The sequence below is a fragment of the Orussus abietinus genome, unplaced genomic scaffold (assembly GCF_000612105.2).
Source record: "Orussus abietinus isolate OABI.00-Male unplaced genomic scaffold, Oabi_2.0 scaffold104, whole genome shotgun sequence".
Taxonomy (NCBI): domain Eukaryota; kingdom Metazoa; phylum Arthropoda; class Insecta; order Hymenoptera; family Orussidae; genus Orussus; species Orussus abietinus.
In genome coordinates this window covers 201270-218530 of record NW_019394277.1, presented here as the reverse complement: position 1 = coordinate 218530, position 17261 = coordinate 201270, and the positions used below count along the sequence as shown (strand labels likewise).

General features: G+C 36.7%; 1 protein-coding gene across 1 annotated transcript in view; it reads left to right on the top strand.

Annotated features, from left to right (window-relative positions):
• LOC105700573 overlaps positions 1 to 10385 on the top strand; it is a 33953-nt gene extending 23568 nt beyond the window's left edge. The window contains exon 3 of the mRNA XM_012426548.1: positions 10160 to 10385. Within this exon, the coding sequence (XP_012281971.1) occupies positions 10160 to 10374 (215 nt within the window). The 3' untranslated portion in view covers positions 10375 to 10385. The remainder of the gene's footprint in view (positions 1 to 10159) is intronic.
• Positions 10386 to 17261: the final 6876 nt, after the last annotated feature.

The following is a 17261-nucleotide window of genomic DNA, read 5'->3' as shown; positions in this document are numbered from 1 at the left end:
AGTGTACACCATTTTACATCGATTTTGCATGAAATGGATACTGCTCTTTGTTACCATTTCCCATCTCTAGAGCTGACTCGGAAGTACTTCAATTGATCCCATTATAGTATCCATCCCATGATTGCGTTTTTTATTTGTAGTGGTACTTTTAATATCTTGTCGCAATGTCCCTCATAAGTATAGGTAATATATAATGAAGAAATCGAACGATGGTTTCGCATTCCAATAGATTCGCGTGACACTTCGCCATATACACTCCGAACGACGAAGTCGATAACGCGTCCACTCTTGAAATTAAAAAGAGCCGTACGATGATATGGTGGTACAGTTAGCCCCACATAAATGTCTAATCTTTAAACAAATGGCAAAGAGTTGGCCGATCAATTTTCCTGAAAAAGGTATCTCTCGATTGCATGAAATTAAAAGTTCCGTTTTATGTTACGGTGGCACGGTTAATCCCCCTAAATGGGGGATATTTAAACAAACTGCAAAGGGTTAGACAATCAATTTCCGTAAAAATGGTATCTCTCGATTGTATAAAATTAAAAAAGTCGCATCCCATGACAAGGTGATACGGCAAACCGGGTATAAATAATCTTCAAATATGTGCAGGCCACTCGAACAATCACTTTGTCTTTTTAAATAGGATTTCCCCACTATGTGAAATTAAAAAGTCCGTACTATAATATTGTGGTACGGTTAATCTTGCCACATATTGAATCCTTTAATATTTAAAAACAAATCAAACAACTGTATTCTTTTTCTTTTTTAAACGGTATCACTTGATTGCATGCAACTATAAGTCTCATGAAAATGTTCACATTCATAATTACATACAAAATCCAATTCTTTATGTCGAATTCATCTGAGATGGTCAATAGAGGTACTAAGAAAATTATATTAGACTTTCCTGTTCGATAGCAAGAAGTAATAATCATTTCGCTAATGAGTTTAAGTTCCCCCTCTTGATACATCTACTGCATATGGTAATCAAATGGCTTATCGTATGACTCAACAATTCCGCATATAATTATCCGGTTCAGCTAAGAACAAGTCAGTCGGTGTACGGAAATTGACGACTAATCAAAACCAATTGTAAGGAGAAGCGCTGGATTCAAACAGTTGAGTCAGTAGGGTGTTAAACGAAGTTAGTTAACATCCTTCGCGTCCATTTCATAATTCAGAAGACGTTAAAAAGCAACAAAAAAACTAAAAGCACAAACCGCATAAAATGAAATTTGAAATTTCGCTTCTTATCTTGGGTCTAACATATCATTGCATTGCTTGGCCTCGTAATCAACGAGATGCTTTATTTAGCTACGTTAACGAGAAGATTACAAACGCTACAGAAGTTGTTAATACATCTTCAAGCGTTAATATCACCGCATATGTAACTATGTCCGAAACTGTAAGTACCACAGAAGTAATCGACACATTTGGAAATCATGAGACATTTAAAAACGACAGTAGATCCAACAGTGAGAAGACAGCCGAACGTGTGAACATATTTGATGGTATTAACACGTTAAAAAATACCACCATACCTAACGACGTCGTAATGACAAATGTTGACGTACCCGAAGTTGACTTTGTAAGTACAATTGAAAGTGCTAATGCATGTGGCAAAGGTAATAATTTATGTGAAATCGTGAATACGCCCGAAAGTGCGAAAATATTCGAACTGACGAACACACTCAACGGAGTCAACATATCCAAACATGTGAACACAGTCGAAGATAATATCGAAGGCGTGACTACAACCGATAGTGGGAATCGATTTGAAACTTCTCCCACATCTAGTGACGATTATGTATTCGAAAACTCGTCTACAGTGACAAGTGTCAACGAGTTAGAAAATTCAACCATATCTGAATATGACTACGATAACTCCACCACGGATCCCCTAACATATGACTCATTCATAGAGGTCTCAGACTGGTGTCCACCTGGGTTCGTTCGCGTTGACGAAATTTGTCGAGAGCTCATGTAATCAAATTAATATTCTGAGATTTTTCGGTAATTTTTAATCCTTGCCTATGTTGCGGTGGAGTAAAGTGCAGTACATTTTATAATAGTTTTAATATAAACACGTTGCACTTTAATGGCACATTTTGTGTGTTAACATATGAGTCAATTCAAGACTGTTAACTCTAATGATAAGTACATCAATTTTATTTTACACTGAAACTTCGGCTTAAGCATAAAGCAAAAGTTATGTATGCATCGACGCCATTTTGGTAGCGTTGGAAGCAGGGCGACGAAGTGCAAGTTTATTGATATTGATTGATGCAATGCTATGGTTATCTGTACTTTTGGTCGATGTATTCGAAAGCATGTTCACAATGGCAAGGGTTATTAAGTTCAAAGATGTCAGCATGTCCGAAGATGTCAATGACACCAATGTCATGAGGGGTCCCTCCGAGACCAAAGTTGCTCCCATTGCAACTACCACGCTAACAACATATGATATACTTATTCATAGATGTTCCAGACTAGTGTCCATCTGGATTTTGTCGCATTGCCTACAGTAGTCGAAAACTCATTTATACACGAAAATTTGTTGAGATTTTACTATAATATGGAACCCACATATACATTCGGTACGGTGTAGCTTAATGAACTTAATAATGGTTTTAGTAGAAACTTGTTGCCCTTTATTGTTATTGCAGTTTGCGTAACAAAGCATGTGCGTAACATTACCCCTTTCAGTCCGACAAAGTTTAACGCAGAGTACAGAATACACAGACGGAAGTAGAAGATACTAAAGAAGTAGTAAAACATTCAATTGGAACAATGATAAACACGCCTGGAAGAACAAATGCCAACGAAAACGTTAAGAATATCAAGAATAATACCTTTGTTAACACTATTTCTACCAAAGGTGTCAAAAGACACCTTTTAAAATTTTAACTTGAAATTATTTTCTAAGTTTAATAATTCTTTCTCAATTAATGTTTTGAGTTTTCGTATAATAATTGTTCAATTTATTTAGCGATATCATTTTCCTCCAGCTCATCAAAACCTTTTGGTCGAAATAGGTTTACACAAAATGGTGGTAGAAATAGTGTTAATAGATACATACATTTTATTTTATATTATAACATTATAATCGTACAGCGAAAATTGGCAAAAATCGACTGCGACTAAACTTTATCTTAAAATAACGAGGAACAACAGATAAGAAGGAAAAAACGACTAGATTAAAGAAGTAATGAAAAATCATTGATTGAAAAAATTGTGGCGCCTTTTATTTCAACGATTATGCCAATTATAGCGCATTTTCCGCAGAGACGTTTATATGTTTATTTTGTTATAATAACATTCAATGATCGATTTACCATTGCGTGGGAAAATGAACGAATTTACAAGTGTATTACATTAATCGTAAATGATTTTCATTTATTGAAATATTTGAAAGATCAACATCCTTCCCGTATTAACAGTCACCAAGGCTTTAATAATGTATTCAGTGGGAAATTGATCGAGAGGTATCTTGTTACAGCATAATATTATGCATGCCGTGACATTTTATGTTATTAATTCTTTGCATGGGTAACATAACGTAGCGAAAGTAGTGATCATAATGTTAGATGGGTAATATCCGACATCATGTACTTATCTCGTTAAATTCACCTCACGATCACCGTAGTCATACATTATTCATACCTGTATTCTTTTCCTTTTTTTTGTATTTTTAATCAATGTATATTTATTAATGAATACTAATAGCAATTATATTTGTGTTTGAAGTTGTACTTTTAATATCACCATATGGTGCGTTTAAGTAAACAGTGCCTACTGTTAAAGAAACTGACTCAAGACTGATAAAGAATCAACAAATTCTTAAAACATTTGTCAATATCACGCACATTTTCGTGCACCTTGCTACCAAAATAAACGTTGTGTAGGTTGACCGTTTAAAATTTGTTTAATATAATTACAAGCTCCGCCGAAAAATGTCCTAATCAACGTTAATTTGAAAATGCTAAACCTTTTAAATTTATCAGAGAGACTTCCGACGTAATTAAAAATCACTTCTCAACAATTAGGTTTTTCCATAAAGTTCGCTACTATATCCCTATCTGCTACCGGCCTTCCAATTTATCGTTAGACAGAAATTGAGAAATACCAGACAGCGGAATAAATTTTCGAAAACGTTGAATACAGCACAACCGCGAAGATCCTTACAAAGCAAATCTATTTCCACGGCCATGAATACTGAAGAGTCTAATAATATTCAAGGCTTTCATAAACATTGGTTACGGTCTCCTTTCGTCTTTAATCGTACAGGTCACCGTACAAACGAGAACTGCCAACATCTGCCTCGATTAATTCCAGCTTAGCAACATTATCAGCTGACTCTTGCGTCATAACCGTTTAGATGCCTTAATTCGGTCAAACTTCCAACGAAATGATATCAAGAGGACGACCTTGTGATCCCCTTCCCAGATAAGAGCGGAAAATCCTGACTAAATTGAGGGTCAGGCCAGAGCCTCGAGTTGCACGCGCCATTGACGAACCTCTTCAGTGTCTGGTCAGTGCAAGTTGGAGTTGATGATACCGAAGGTGGTCAGGAAAGGACACCCGAGTTTTCTCGATCATTAACGTCAGAAAACAGCAATGAGGATCGCTCTTGTCCTCTTGTTGAGCTTTTTGTGCCTGTGCAGCGGAAAAACCACTCGCAAGCTCCTTGGAACGAAGGACCTGCTCAACACCATCGGTGGCACCTTCAGGACGGTCAAGGAGGGCATTAAAAGCAGGTACCAGACGATCTTTGGGACCGAGAATAGCACCACCGAGCCGCCCGACAGCATGCAAAACGAAAAATATCGCAACTTTATAAGAGGGACCAAGAGATGCCCGCCTAATCACTTGCTGGTGGAAGAAGAGTGCCGAGAGATGCTCTGATAGTGCACGCGTAAGTGAGGATGAGATACCGTCGATGAATCTTCTCGACCTTATTTGTCTCGAGATTAACCTTACAAAATGGTGTTTTTATAGTGAAAAATGTTTCAGCGAGAAATAGAAAAGAATCAGATTTTCCATTTTGAGCTGTTGGTTGTGTTTATTAATGAACGAAGGGGATTTAATTCGTCAGTCATGTTCCAGGAGGGAAAAAGTAATCCTCTTGAATTTTTCGACTGCACACATCGTTTGCCCTCCCTTTATAGCGGGGAAAATTTAATTTATAATCCGGCAATGGTCTCAGGGTACAAGAAAAGAGGAGATTCTTACTTCGTCCGATGTGGCTACTCTTGAAGCGCAAAATTAAATAAAACCTACCGCTAGCTGCTTGGGGTTGTATCTAGAGCAGCTTGGAGAGGAGATGAAAATCCATTGGGATAAGCTGTAATTCACTTTTGCTTTCAAAAATTACAGTCGGACCGTGCGGAAGTAACGTAATTCCTCTCAGAGATGTGAAACTGTAGGGAACTCAAAATATTAACTCACGACACTTTAATCGGAACTCTGTGATATTAGATGTGGCGGCATCGTGGTTATTGTATACTCTTTAGAAAAAACCGTAAAATGGAACTTCTCGACTTGTATTTTGCTTTCTTTAAAATTATCAATAATGATTATCTCAAGTCTTCTATTTCTTAACATGTTAAATACTGGATGAACAGCTGCACATAATCGGTATTAATCGTATGTCTGGAAGCCTTGAAAAATAAGTACTAATTAGTAATGAGTCGTGGTGAGCCGATTTCCTTAATCTTGCACTCATGGCTGATCCATGACTAACATTACTACTTTAACACTTTCAAGGCTCCCAACCAATTACATTAAATAAATACAATCAAATCAAACCGCAAATTTCCGAAGAGTCATCGAAAAGGATTGCAATATAATCGAAGTACATCCTAAAAATATTCCGAATTTTATGAATAATCATTTGACTAATTGTGCCTGGCATATTGCCGCAAAACCGCAATGTCGCTATATCTACAGAAATTGTGAAGAAATCACGTTTTTGCCAAAATATGAACCGTTTAATTAAAAAAGAAAAAAGAAAGAAATATCAATACTAGTGAGTTCAATTAACACCAATTGCAACGAGTAATTTTTATTTTACTTTTGAACAAAGATACATTTTCTAGACACGTTTCAAATTTTCATCGTCAGTTATATCATCAAATCGATTTATTAATTTCAATCTAAACCTACAATGTCTTGTCTGATCAAAATTCTTTTTTACTACTAGATACACTCACTAGCAGCCGTACGGCGAAGAACAATGGAGAGGAAGTATAGCCTGATAATACACGAATATAATTTCTGATTCTTATCAGTAAACCATCAAACGTTTCTATTAATATTATATATTCTCTTTAAACAAAACCCAGTTTGATATACTAAGTGTTTTAAATCGATTTTACGTGACTCTGAAATACTAATAATACATATATTTTTCCCTGAACTAGGACTTTGCAAAAACATTAACTCGTTAAAGAGACAATATTTATTTCAGTGTGCGCCTAAGTTCTATGGTCCCAATAATATATCAAACACATAAAGTTCAAGTCATATGATTATTTCTATGTAAGTTTTATATACCTATGCTCTGCGTTTTAATTCGGAACTTGTTATGAAATTCACGCGATATGGTTGTTGGTATTAAACTGCTGAGGCTAAAGAATTATTTTACGTTCATTTCACGTTCACCTGAACCGAAGCAGATCCACCGTAAAAGGTTATCCGTAAGTACGAAGTTGTTTGTATTGACAAAAGTATTTAACGAGAGAAGAGAAAATCCAGGCCAATGGAGGGTGCGCGGATGATCGAGCACTTTGTAAGAAAAACAAGGAAACAAATAAACGAGAAACAGCCGTTCCGCAAGGAAAACATCTAACATTGTAGTATCGTCAATGTCTGACAAAATGTGCACGTTCAATTATGAAGCAAACTCGTTAATTTCTGAATCGTATTTAATAAAATTCAACCTTCCTCAGTTGTAATCACTGAGAGTAATCACTGTTATTTATACATTTTGAATGTTATTTACATTTTTTATTGTGTCTTACTCTCCATTCTTGTACAACACGGAAGAATTAATATCATACTTAATAATTTATTAAATATATTTAATTGTTGTAACTCTTGTAAATAATGGTTTCAGATATTATCTGTAAATTAAATAAATGAAATTTTATTATTACATCGATAACTCGAAAGACACACGACACGAGTCATGTATTGTTACCTCTAAAACTTTCCGATATAAGAGAAAGACATCTGATTGGCTCGACTTTCCTCGAATCGACCTTTTCAATTAAATAACAAATCGGTGGCTGACCATTTCCTTAACAAACACCACTTATTAACAGCAGGTATCTTCGCTCTTCTCATATTAATAAATTGAACCATAACTCTAGCAAGTAGGAAATTATAATTTCATTCAATACTCAATCTCTATAAATACTATAACCTTGTAGTTATAACAAATTTTAATAACCGGCACATTTTAATGCCCCTGATACGTTTCGGATAATCTGAATTTCGACTAGTGAAACTTTTCAAAAATCAATTGTAATTATTAAAGCATTATTCCACTGTAATTATTAAAGTGAATATAGCAATAGCAGTAATCGTTAATTAACAAAAATATAAGGAAAATTCACATATATATATATGTACGTATGTTGATATTATATTAGGGTAGATTCTTAACCCCGATACATGCGAATCGTGATTGATGAACTTTCTCATTAGCTTTATATGATTTCTTTTATTTCGAATACAAACACAGTTCTCGTCAAGGGCTCGTGAGTCTTTCAGAGTACGATATGAAGATGTCACTTTGTCGCACGTAAAAGCTTTTTGGGGGAAACATCTGAAGGGCCCACTTTGTTATTCACTCAATTCCCTTTCCTACTGTACGTGGTCTGAAATGTTTGTGAAGTAAAGTGTCATGATGAGATCCTCTCTAATTACTTCTCCTAGAATTTCAACAGAATTTTGGAACTACCAGGGAAACAATTTAATCACTGTAGATAGTATCTCATAATATACGGCATCACTGTGCTAATACTCATATCATTGGATCAGCCATTACCCACGGATGTGTCATCAGGTAATCAACTTTTTGCTTATTCAATGAATTATTGATGAATGAAAAGTCGTTCTACAGAATTGTAAAAGGTCTGGCATGGGAAAAATATACGTGTGCGATCTCTTTAAATGCGAATAATGAAAAAGAAATGAATATACATCATAAATATTGTTATCGTTGATGGCGGTTATTCACGTGTATGTATATTCAACGAATGTCATAATCTATAATTTTGATAAAACTTATAATATAATTGCATATAGACAATAACTAACGTATTGCATTATTTGTGCTCCTGGTTTTAAGTGCTTTTCCATATTTTAATGAGAAATATGTCTCCTTTTCCTATTAGTGTACACGTTCATATGGCATTATGCTAAATCTTCACATTCGTTTCTCAGCGAAATAGTATTTGATTGTGAGTGAAATTACATTTCCTGGCGCTGTTACATTTTTTAAAATTAATAATATAATGGCCAAAAGCGAAATAAGTTCCCGATATTACTAACATTGTTTTAATTAGATGAAAATACTGAAATATCTCGAAATATTTTAATGAGAAATATGTCTCCTTTTCCTATAGTGTACACGTTCATATGGCATTACGCTAAATCTTCACATTCGTTTCTCAGCGAAATAGTATTTGATTGTGAGAGAAATTACATTTCCTGGCGCTGTTACATTTTTTAAAATTAATAATATAATGGTCTAATGCGAAATGAGTTCCCGATATTACTAACATTGTTTTAATTAGATGAAAATACTGAAATATCTCGGAATGAATACTCCGTTAGAGATTACCATGGTCTCTGCTTAACACAACCGCGCAATCTCCGAATTTATCAAGATCTTCAGCATTCATAAAGATCTCGGAGAGTAAGTATCTTCACATTCATAAAGGCTGTCGTCTGTAGAAAATAGTCGAATATAATATTTACCTACCTCTTGATTAATCCTACAAGTTTATTTCTGATATTCGAGAACACAAATACTTGGCATAAATAGAAACAAATATCTGAATACTCGTACACAGTTCATAAAATCTATTTCCTGACGCTTAAAATCATTTTAAGTTTGATATCAAAGTTGTAAATTTTGACATGGTCGATAACCCGTTTACTTAAATTAATCAGTAATAATACATATACAAATTCAAATCATGGAGCATCGTAGCTAATAGCTATACTTTTTACAAGACAATGGAGAAAGTATTTTAACATTAAAACATGTAGTTTGGGACCATCACGTGACAAGGAAAATAAAATGTGTCCGTCAAATAGCAACTCCTTCGAGAGTAAAATTATCGATATACCGGTCATATCATGTTTGTACAAACAAATACGTATCGACACAACGGTGAACTCTAAACCTCGAGATCAGCGATACATCAAAAGACGATCACCAGTTACGGATTTCCTCGTTTCATTATACCGAGAGTTAAAAATTTCTACAGAATATTCATCTACGTATATTAACTTCCGGCATTTATCGTAATATTTTATATTTTACATAACAAATATCTACCATACGCGCGCTCAAGTTTCACGTACTCGTGGACCCGCAGTCAACTCTTAAATTTCTTTGTCAATAAAATGATTGTTTAATGTACGAATTCCTAAAAAATAGAGAATAAAGTGCACCGCGCCGCAGTCAACGGTATTGATAAATCCACAGATTGGGCACGTATAAGTCGAGGATTTACTTTACATCTGGTGAATCCCGAGCACTTTTCAATATTTCTCTGAGTCAATATCAATAACAAAAAAATACGCAGTTCGCTGTTCGTTTTACATCGGCTGGCAAATATAATCACTAAAAAGTGTCCTGAAATATGCGAACGAGCGGCTTTTTATCGTTGCAGTTCTTGTTGACACGCAGCCCGGGCGGGCCGAAGCTCGTCGGAGCCAGTGCCGATAGAGTTCCCGCAAGAGAGAGTCTCACTCCGCGTTCCGCTCCCGACGGGGTCGGGTCTTCCGCCTCTCACCGCCGAGGAACCCGTTCGTTTCTTAAGGGCTCGGATTCGGTTACAATCCCCGGGGACAAAAGCGTGGGTCGCGCATTCGCGTCATTGTCCTCAACTTGTCACGACTCTTTTTCCTTTTGCAGGCCCGCGCGCGGTGAGCATAAAACCGGTAAGTCGAGGAGGACTCACCCAGATATCGGCAGCCACCTCCATCCCACCGAGACGCGATCGAGGGAAGCCTCCAAAGACATCGGCAACGCCACCGAAGCTTATAAACTCTGCGGAATCGAATAAACCTTTTGGCCCGCCACGTGGCGTCGTACTCCTTTATTTCCATGCAAACCTATGTAGTAACTAGATATTTAGCGTTAGTCCCTAAGATATTTATCCCATTAGTTTTGTAAGACGTTCAGCGGGGTCTGCCAGGACGCGCCTGGTATACCATAAAGCAATAAAGTCAGCAGGGAGTTTTCGGAAGAGCAACCTGGACGTTTTCCTCGGCTGTTTAGGATTTGCTTTAAAACGTGCAATGCATGTGCGTTTTGGAAACGAGCAACGGTATCCGACCAGCCGGGATCATCGCATCATTGCATCAATTTATTTGTTAATAAACATTAGTTTATCTGTTACCATTAAAAACGGACTTACGACACTATCGCTCTTTCGCAATTCCAATATCCCTACACGTATGCTAAGGGCACTTGGTGTTCGGAAGGCGGAAGACCGACCGGGACCTCGTCAGACGGCCGACTTCCTCGAGAATGGCCTTTCCTCTTCCGCGTCTCGGCCACGTCAAAATCTACGGCCTGGCAAGTGACGAGGAATTCCCGGAGGCTTGAAAATCGATAAACCCCGACATCCAGTCCGGTGCTCGAAGCTTTCGCTGCCGCTTTCCCAAGGTGGCCACTCGCCACACCGTAGTTCCCCGAAGGAGGAGCTGCCAGAGACTCCTCTACTCCCGATTCATATCTGTCACTGCGATAAGTCGAAACACCGACCGGCAGCCTCTTCAGGGGCTGCATCTCGAAGTTAAGGTGAAGTGAAACACCCTTCAAATCAGTCGATTTGAAGACAACACTTTTTTTTTAAGGGTATTGGACCCAACTGTCCGAAACTTTGATACATGACTCATGATCATCTAAGAATTGTCCTGACACATTGAAAATTTTGATTTTTCAAAGAAATTTTTTAACTCAGCCCAGACCAGAACCTAAATGGCGTCGATCTCTCATATTTTGATCGATATAATATTATCGAAGGCTCTGATATGAGAATCGAAAGGGTCGGGACAATTTTACGACAATTTAGAACACTCTGGTAATCGATAAACTCGCATTTGAACGGGATAAAGGCAAAAAAAGTGTTGTATGCGCTTCTATGCCAAAACTATGGGAATACGAGGTCTCGGAGTGAAGATTTAATTAACCTGGAAATCACAGATGGCGCGGGGGGTCCCTCTGCAGTCAATTAGGGCCCCAGAAAGTATGAATCCAGAGGATTTCTGGAGTTTTACTTCGATTTCTTTATAATTACTGTACGAAAACGACAGGTGGAATATGCCATTTGGTACAATACCGCATATAATTCGACCCAGCTGTCAATATAAAAACCAACGGCGGCAACGTAGGCATTTAGAAAAATCTTCTTTGTCGACGTCGACCAAGTTCCTCGACGTGTTTCACTTCACCTTAAGTCGGCTGATAACTCAAAATCCGATCGAAGGAAATATTATCTACGTGTAAGGATACTCTGGCGGACATGAATGAGCATCTTTCGCTGCGGATATGGTGCCGCAAGTGAACAAAGGGAGGATATTCATGTCCGCGATTATATCTTATTTGTGGGGAACGTAACCAGAAAACAGCGGTTTGACACGGTTATGGTCGTTCTTTTAGAAATTTCAAATGTGGAGTTCGGTCGAAGTAAAGGGTGCAAGTCCTTCAAAGAGAATGGGATATTACCCGGTACCGCTGGGAGAGGAAGGGAACAAAGAATTTGGGTAGAGAGAGAAGAAGTGTTCCGGTCTTCTCTGCGTATGCCGAAGACTAATCTTTCTCGCGATATGACCATTTTTCTTGCCGTTCGGAAGTTCTTAACTCTTCCGACATTTCATTGAGGTGATTAACGGAATGGTGGACTCTCTAAAGGTATTTAATATTAATAAAAATGTCCAGTACGATCGTTATATCATGTTCGATCCGGGATCAATAGAGGGGGATGGCTTTCACGTCGAAGACCGCATCATGCATGCTCGTTAATGAAGTCGCAGTAGAAGTATTATTTAATTGGACGTTATAGGGACTAATCCACCCTTGTTCAGGGAACGGTAATTAAATTATCTTTTCACAAAATTAGCGGTATTAATTTATTTTAGTAAAAGTCGACTCAGGATTTTTCCAGACGTAAATCAACTCCGATGCCAACTAATACTGTCACACCACTACCAAAACGTTATTACGCCTATAAGGGGGCAGAAATGCAATCAACGCGGTGAACATGACCCGTTGCGGCTCCGTTAACGACACAGTGAGTGAGACCTTTATGAATCTTGTTACACGTTCTACTACAGAACTGTACAGCAGTCAATTGTAACGATACGAATCCGGAACTTTTAATTAAAGCTCCACCAAGGACTCGACAGAACGAAACGCAGTAGACAAAAGCGTTAAGAAAATGTTAACGCAGCTCCTTTACTGAATTTCCATTCGCAGAAACACGCTTCCTGGTTGCTGGATAATTATTAGAAAAACTTTGGGGTGATGATTAATCCCGACGACACGGCATAAAGCAGCTGACTCTTGACGGGATGGATCTTAGGTAACAAATTATGTTACTTTCTGCGAAAGTTGGTCGCTTTTTAAAACTGCTTAAGTGGTGACTTTAAACTGTCTTTAACGATGATGCCAGTGAGAGTTTCGCGAAATAAATTACGGCGATAAGACCACTGCTCCTTATGAAGTAGGTTTATTTATGATATTAGGATAATTATTACATTTGTTATGCATTGATGCATCAATTTCTCTGGAGCGTATTCACTTGGGAATTTGTAATATCTTTTGTAGCATTTCTACAATGGAACTTTGTAGGACTAAGCTGCATTATCCCTATACGGGTTCCTAGTGATTTCCAATCTGCATCTCCCTCGCGTATCCTACATAGGATTGTCCGGAAAGTCCGTAATGGAAGTCCTTTGCACGGTAGAAATGAAAGTACCTAAGCCACCAATATGTCACTGTACATGACTGTGTAACACATTTCCAGTGTAAGCTATTATCCCGAAATGTTTAAACTGATACGAATTATGGAACCGAATGATTTAAAAATGAAGTTTAAAAATTATAAGTGTATGATCCTAACAATGTTCATTAAAATCGGGATTAAAATAAGTCTATATATTAATATTGACGAAGGTGCAGTTCATTTATCCATATTAAAATTGTGTATAAAAAGATTGGTACGCAATCCTACATTAACTGGAATTTTGTTTAATTTTTTCAGTCTTGCATGTTCTTAGGAGTGTTTTTGTAGATCTTTGTATGGCAAGTAGTGTTCATTCGCGACGAAAATTGTAGAAATAATATCCAAGGATAAGTGGAACAAACGAAGTTCGAAAAGTATAGTTCGATACATCGATTTCCTTTATTTATTAACGCGACACGGAAAGACACGTGCATATGAATATTATATGCGTATATGCATTACGTTACATTTCCGTTATTATACTTAGTTCAAATACATTTCGAGCTGAACAGTATCGGAGGGTAGTAACCATAGAATTTATGTGGTTTTGTAGAACAATGCCATGTATACCGATAGGGACTCGCAAGTGATAAAAATTGTATTTCTCAAGTGGGGGCTCCAACAGTTAAAATAGCTCACTGTAAATAGAGAAAAGTTATTCGACAAGAGCACAAGTTCGATTCCCACTGAACAAGTTCTTTTTAAAGTTAACTCTTACATATGTCTACACATCCAACGGCGACACATTTTACCATATTACATATATTAAAGTTTCAAATGCATCGTAGAATTTTTTTCTTTTTAAATCATATACTTTTCAGAAATGGTTCGGCATGTGGAATTTGTCATATTATAAGTAAATAATGAAGTTACTTTTACGACTACATATATGTATCAATAACACGTGAAATGTATCTAAACCTTTAGGATACATATGTATGACATAAACATAAAATAAATGTTTACTTAAAGTTCTTTACGTTGCTCTTAGACATTTTCTGGAGATATTAGGTCCACCCTCTCCTCTACATACATTATTCAGGATACCCCATTTTAAAGGGTCCAGTCGGATGCTTTAAAAATTCTGAGAGCTATAAAAAGAATAAATATTGATTTTAAGGAGAAACGAGACTGCAGGAAAGTAATGTTTTTTTCAATTAATTCTTTTAAAATCTCAATGTTTTCACCTATTTGCGAACAAGATTTAACTTTTGCATTTTTTTTTACAAATCGTTGAACAAGTAGAAAGGATTTTAAATGACTATTATAACAGTGTATGATCTTCACGAATCATTCGTGAGATAACGTGACATAAGGCATGATTTCATTGGATAATGAATTCCACGTCAGAAAGAGCGGATGATTATTGTACTTCGACATATGTGCCCATAATTATGAAAGTGGTCTAAGTCATATATTTTTTGTTTTGAAATTACATTGAATTAATTTAATTTGAAATAATGTGGCGTGAAATAACTGATAAACTCACTTTTTTTTCAATTTTGACTTAGACCACTTTCATAATTATGGGCACATATAACGAATGTTTCATCAAAATGTGTATGATTATAACAGGATTCGTGAAAAAAGCTAATGTTCAATACAAAAGTCTCGTGTGCCTCAGCTGAGACACATGAGACCTTCACGAATCATTCGTGAGATAACGTGAAACAGGGCATGATTTCATTGGATAATGAATTCCACGTCAGAAAGAGCGGATGATTATTGTACTTCGACATATAACGAATGTTTCATCAAAATTTGTATGATTATAACAGGCTTCGTGAAAAAAAAAACAATGTTCAATATCACGAATCATTCGTGAGATAACGTGACAGGGCATGATTTCATTGGATAATGAATTCTACATCAGAAAGAGCGGATGATTATTGTACATCGACATATAACGAATGTTTCATCAAAATTTGTATGATTATAACAGGATTCGTGAAAAAAGCCAATGTTCAATACAAAAGTCTCGTGTGCCTCAGCTGAGACACATGAGACCTTCACAAAATAATGTCTAGGTATTACGATCGCCTGTCCCTTTAAACGTGACGTAGATCCGAAAGATCTTTTCGTGACTTCCTTAACCCTAGGGAAAATGAACCAGCTCATTCAAAATTGGAACAGTGTACATCCTTCTGCTATATCTACGCCTAATGTCTTGCATTCGTTCACGTTCATAATCAGGGAGGAAAAGCCCATTTCTCGAACTCTAGAAACAGTTTCGCGAAAATCGGTCAGGTCGAGTTTTAACGATCATATATACGTGCTCTTTATTTCACCTCATTTAAGCTTCCACCCACCTATTGGGTTGTTAAAAAAGTTCCACCCTACTTGAACGTAAGCCCACCGCGGACCCACTAATGAATTAAACCGGATGTCGAAATCGTTTAATAAGAACGCGGGCCGATTCTTTAGATGAATTAATTGAAAGGTGGGTCAACCAGTCCTTGGAACCGTTAATACTTCGGACTCGGTCTCCCCTTCTTTCTCACTTTCAAATGGGAAATTTCCTAACAAGAAAATAGTGCACTTCTCGAACGAACGATAAACCACTCGCTATTGAACTATTAAGTAAAAATATAAACTACTAGGACCCGATTCTCGAGATCATATCATCAACTTTTATACGCGAAATCGACAGTTTCGTGTACAACTTTCAAATATGGATACTTTCAAATGGGAAATTTCCTAACAAGAAAATAGTGCACGTTTCGAACGAATGATAAACCACTCGTTATCGAACTATTAAGTAAAATTATAAACTACTGGGACCCGATTCTCGACATCATATCATCAACTTTTATACGCGAAATCGACAGTTTCGTATACAACTTTAAAATATTGACCAATGATTGTCTATCGGTTTAGATCAATAATAAAAATGTGATAAACATATAAGAATGGTAAAAATCTTGGACTGCCAGTAAGCTATATCGAAAATCCTGAATTAATAAATTCCTAACGAGTAAAGTTGACGGAAATATGCAACGAAATAATAATGTTTTCATTCAACCAGATATCCGCTAAAGTATGCAAGAATCTAGATATCGACAGCTTATATACTTAATTATTATCGATAACACCGTATGTGTAAAAATAATTAGGTCACGTTGGGTACATTTTTAACGGATCGATTTTAATCTTCTCCTATCGCATTCATGAACCCATTGTTTTGCCTCATTTTTATACAGTTTAAGCTAGTTGTACGTTGATATATGTAGGTTACATTTCGGGAGCTATTAAGGAATTGCCGAATGACATATGTGCGAAATGCTCGTGTGACAAATGTGAGCCACCTACAGATAATCTCTTGATATACATATATTGTCAGGACGGACGGAGCTATCGCAAGATTAAAAATGAACGATTGTTCTCGCTTTTAGAAACCACTCCTTATAGGATCGAAATATCATAGGAAATGGAAGCCGAAGCCCATTACATTTATACGTATAAAAACAGAAATAAAACTTAAAATCGATCTATAATTATTATTTCATACACTACGTGAAGTTACCACATCGCATGTCCGTAAAGTTCGAATAACTAACAAAGTATGAAAAGTATCCGTACTTTGAACCGTCAATACCAGTACATTATTCGCATTCAACGCTTACTACAATCAATTAATAGCCATACGTAATCAAGTGTACGAAAATCGAAACATATCTATATAAACCGAACATTCGTGCTCCTGAACGCTTCACATATATAAAAGTAACACATGGAAGTATACCAACTTAATTCCAAACTATTACAATCCGCGTGTACTGTTCTACAATTTAGAATTGCTTTTCCTCGATTTCAGCGTTACTTGAGCAATCCGCATTTTCCCATCCTCCGGTACCTCCGCCACACATCGTCTATAAGGTTCAACGGTCACATTCGTGCTCCTGAACGCTTCAGCTTATATAAAAGTAACACATGGAATTATACCAACTTAATTCCAAACTATTACACATCCACGTGTACTGTTCTACCATTTAGAATTACTTTCCC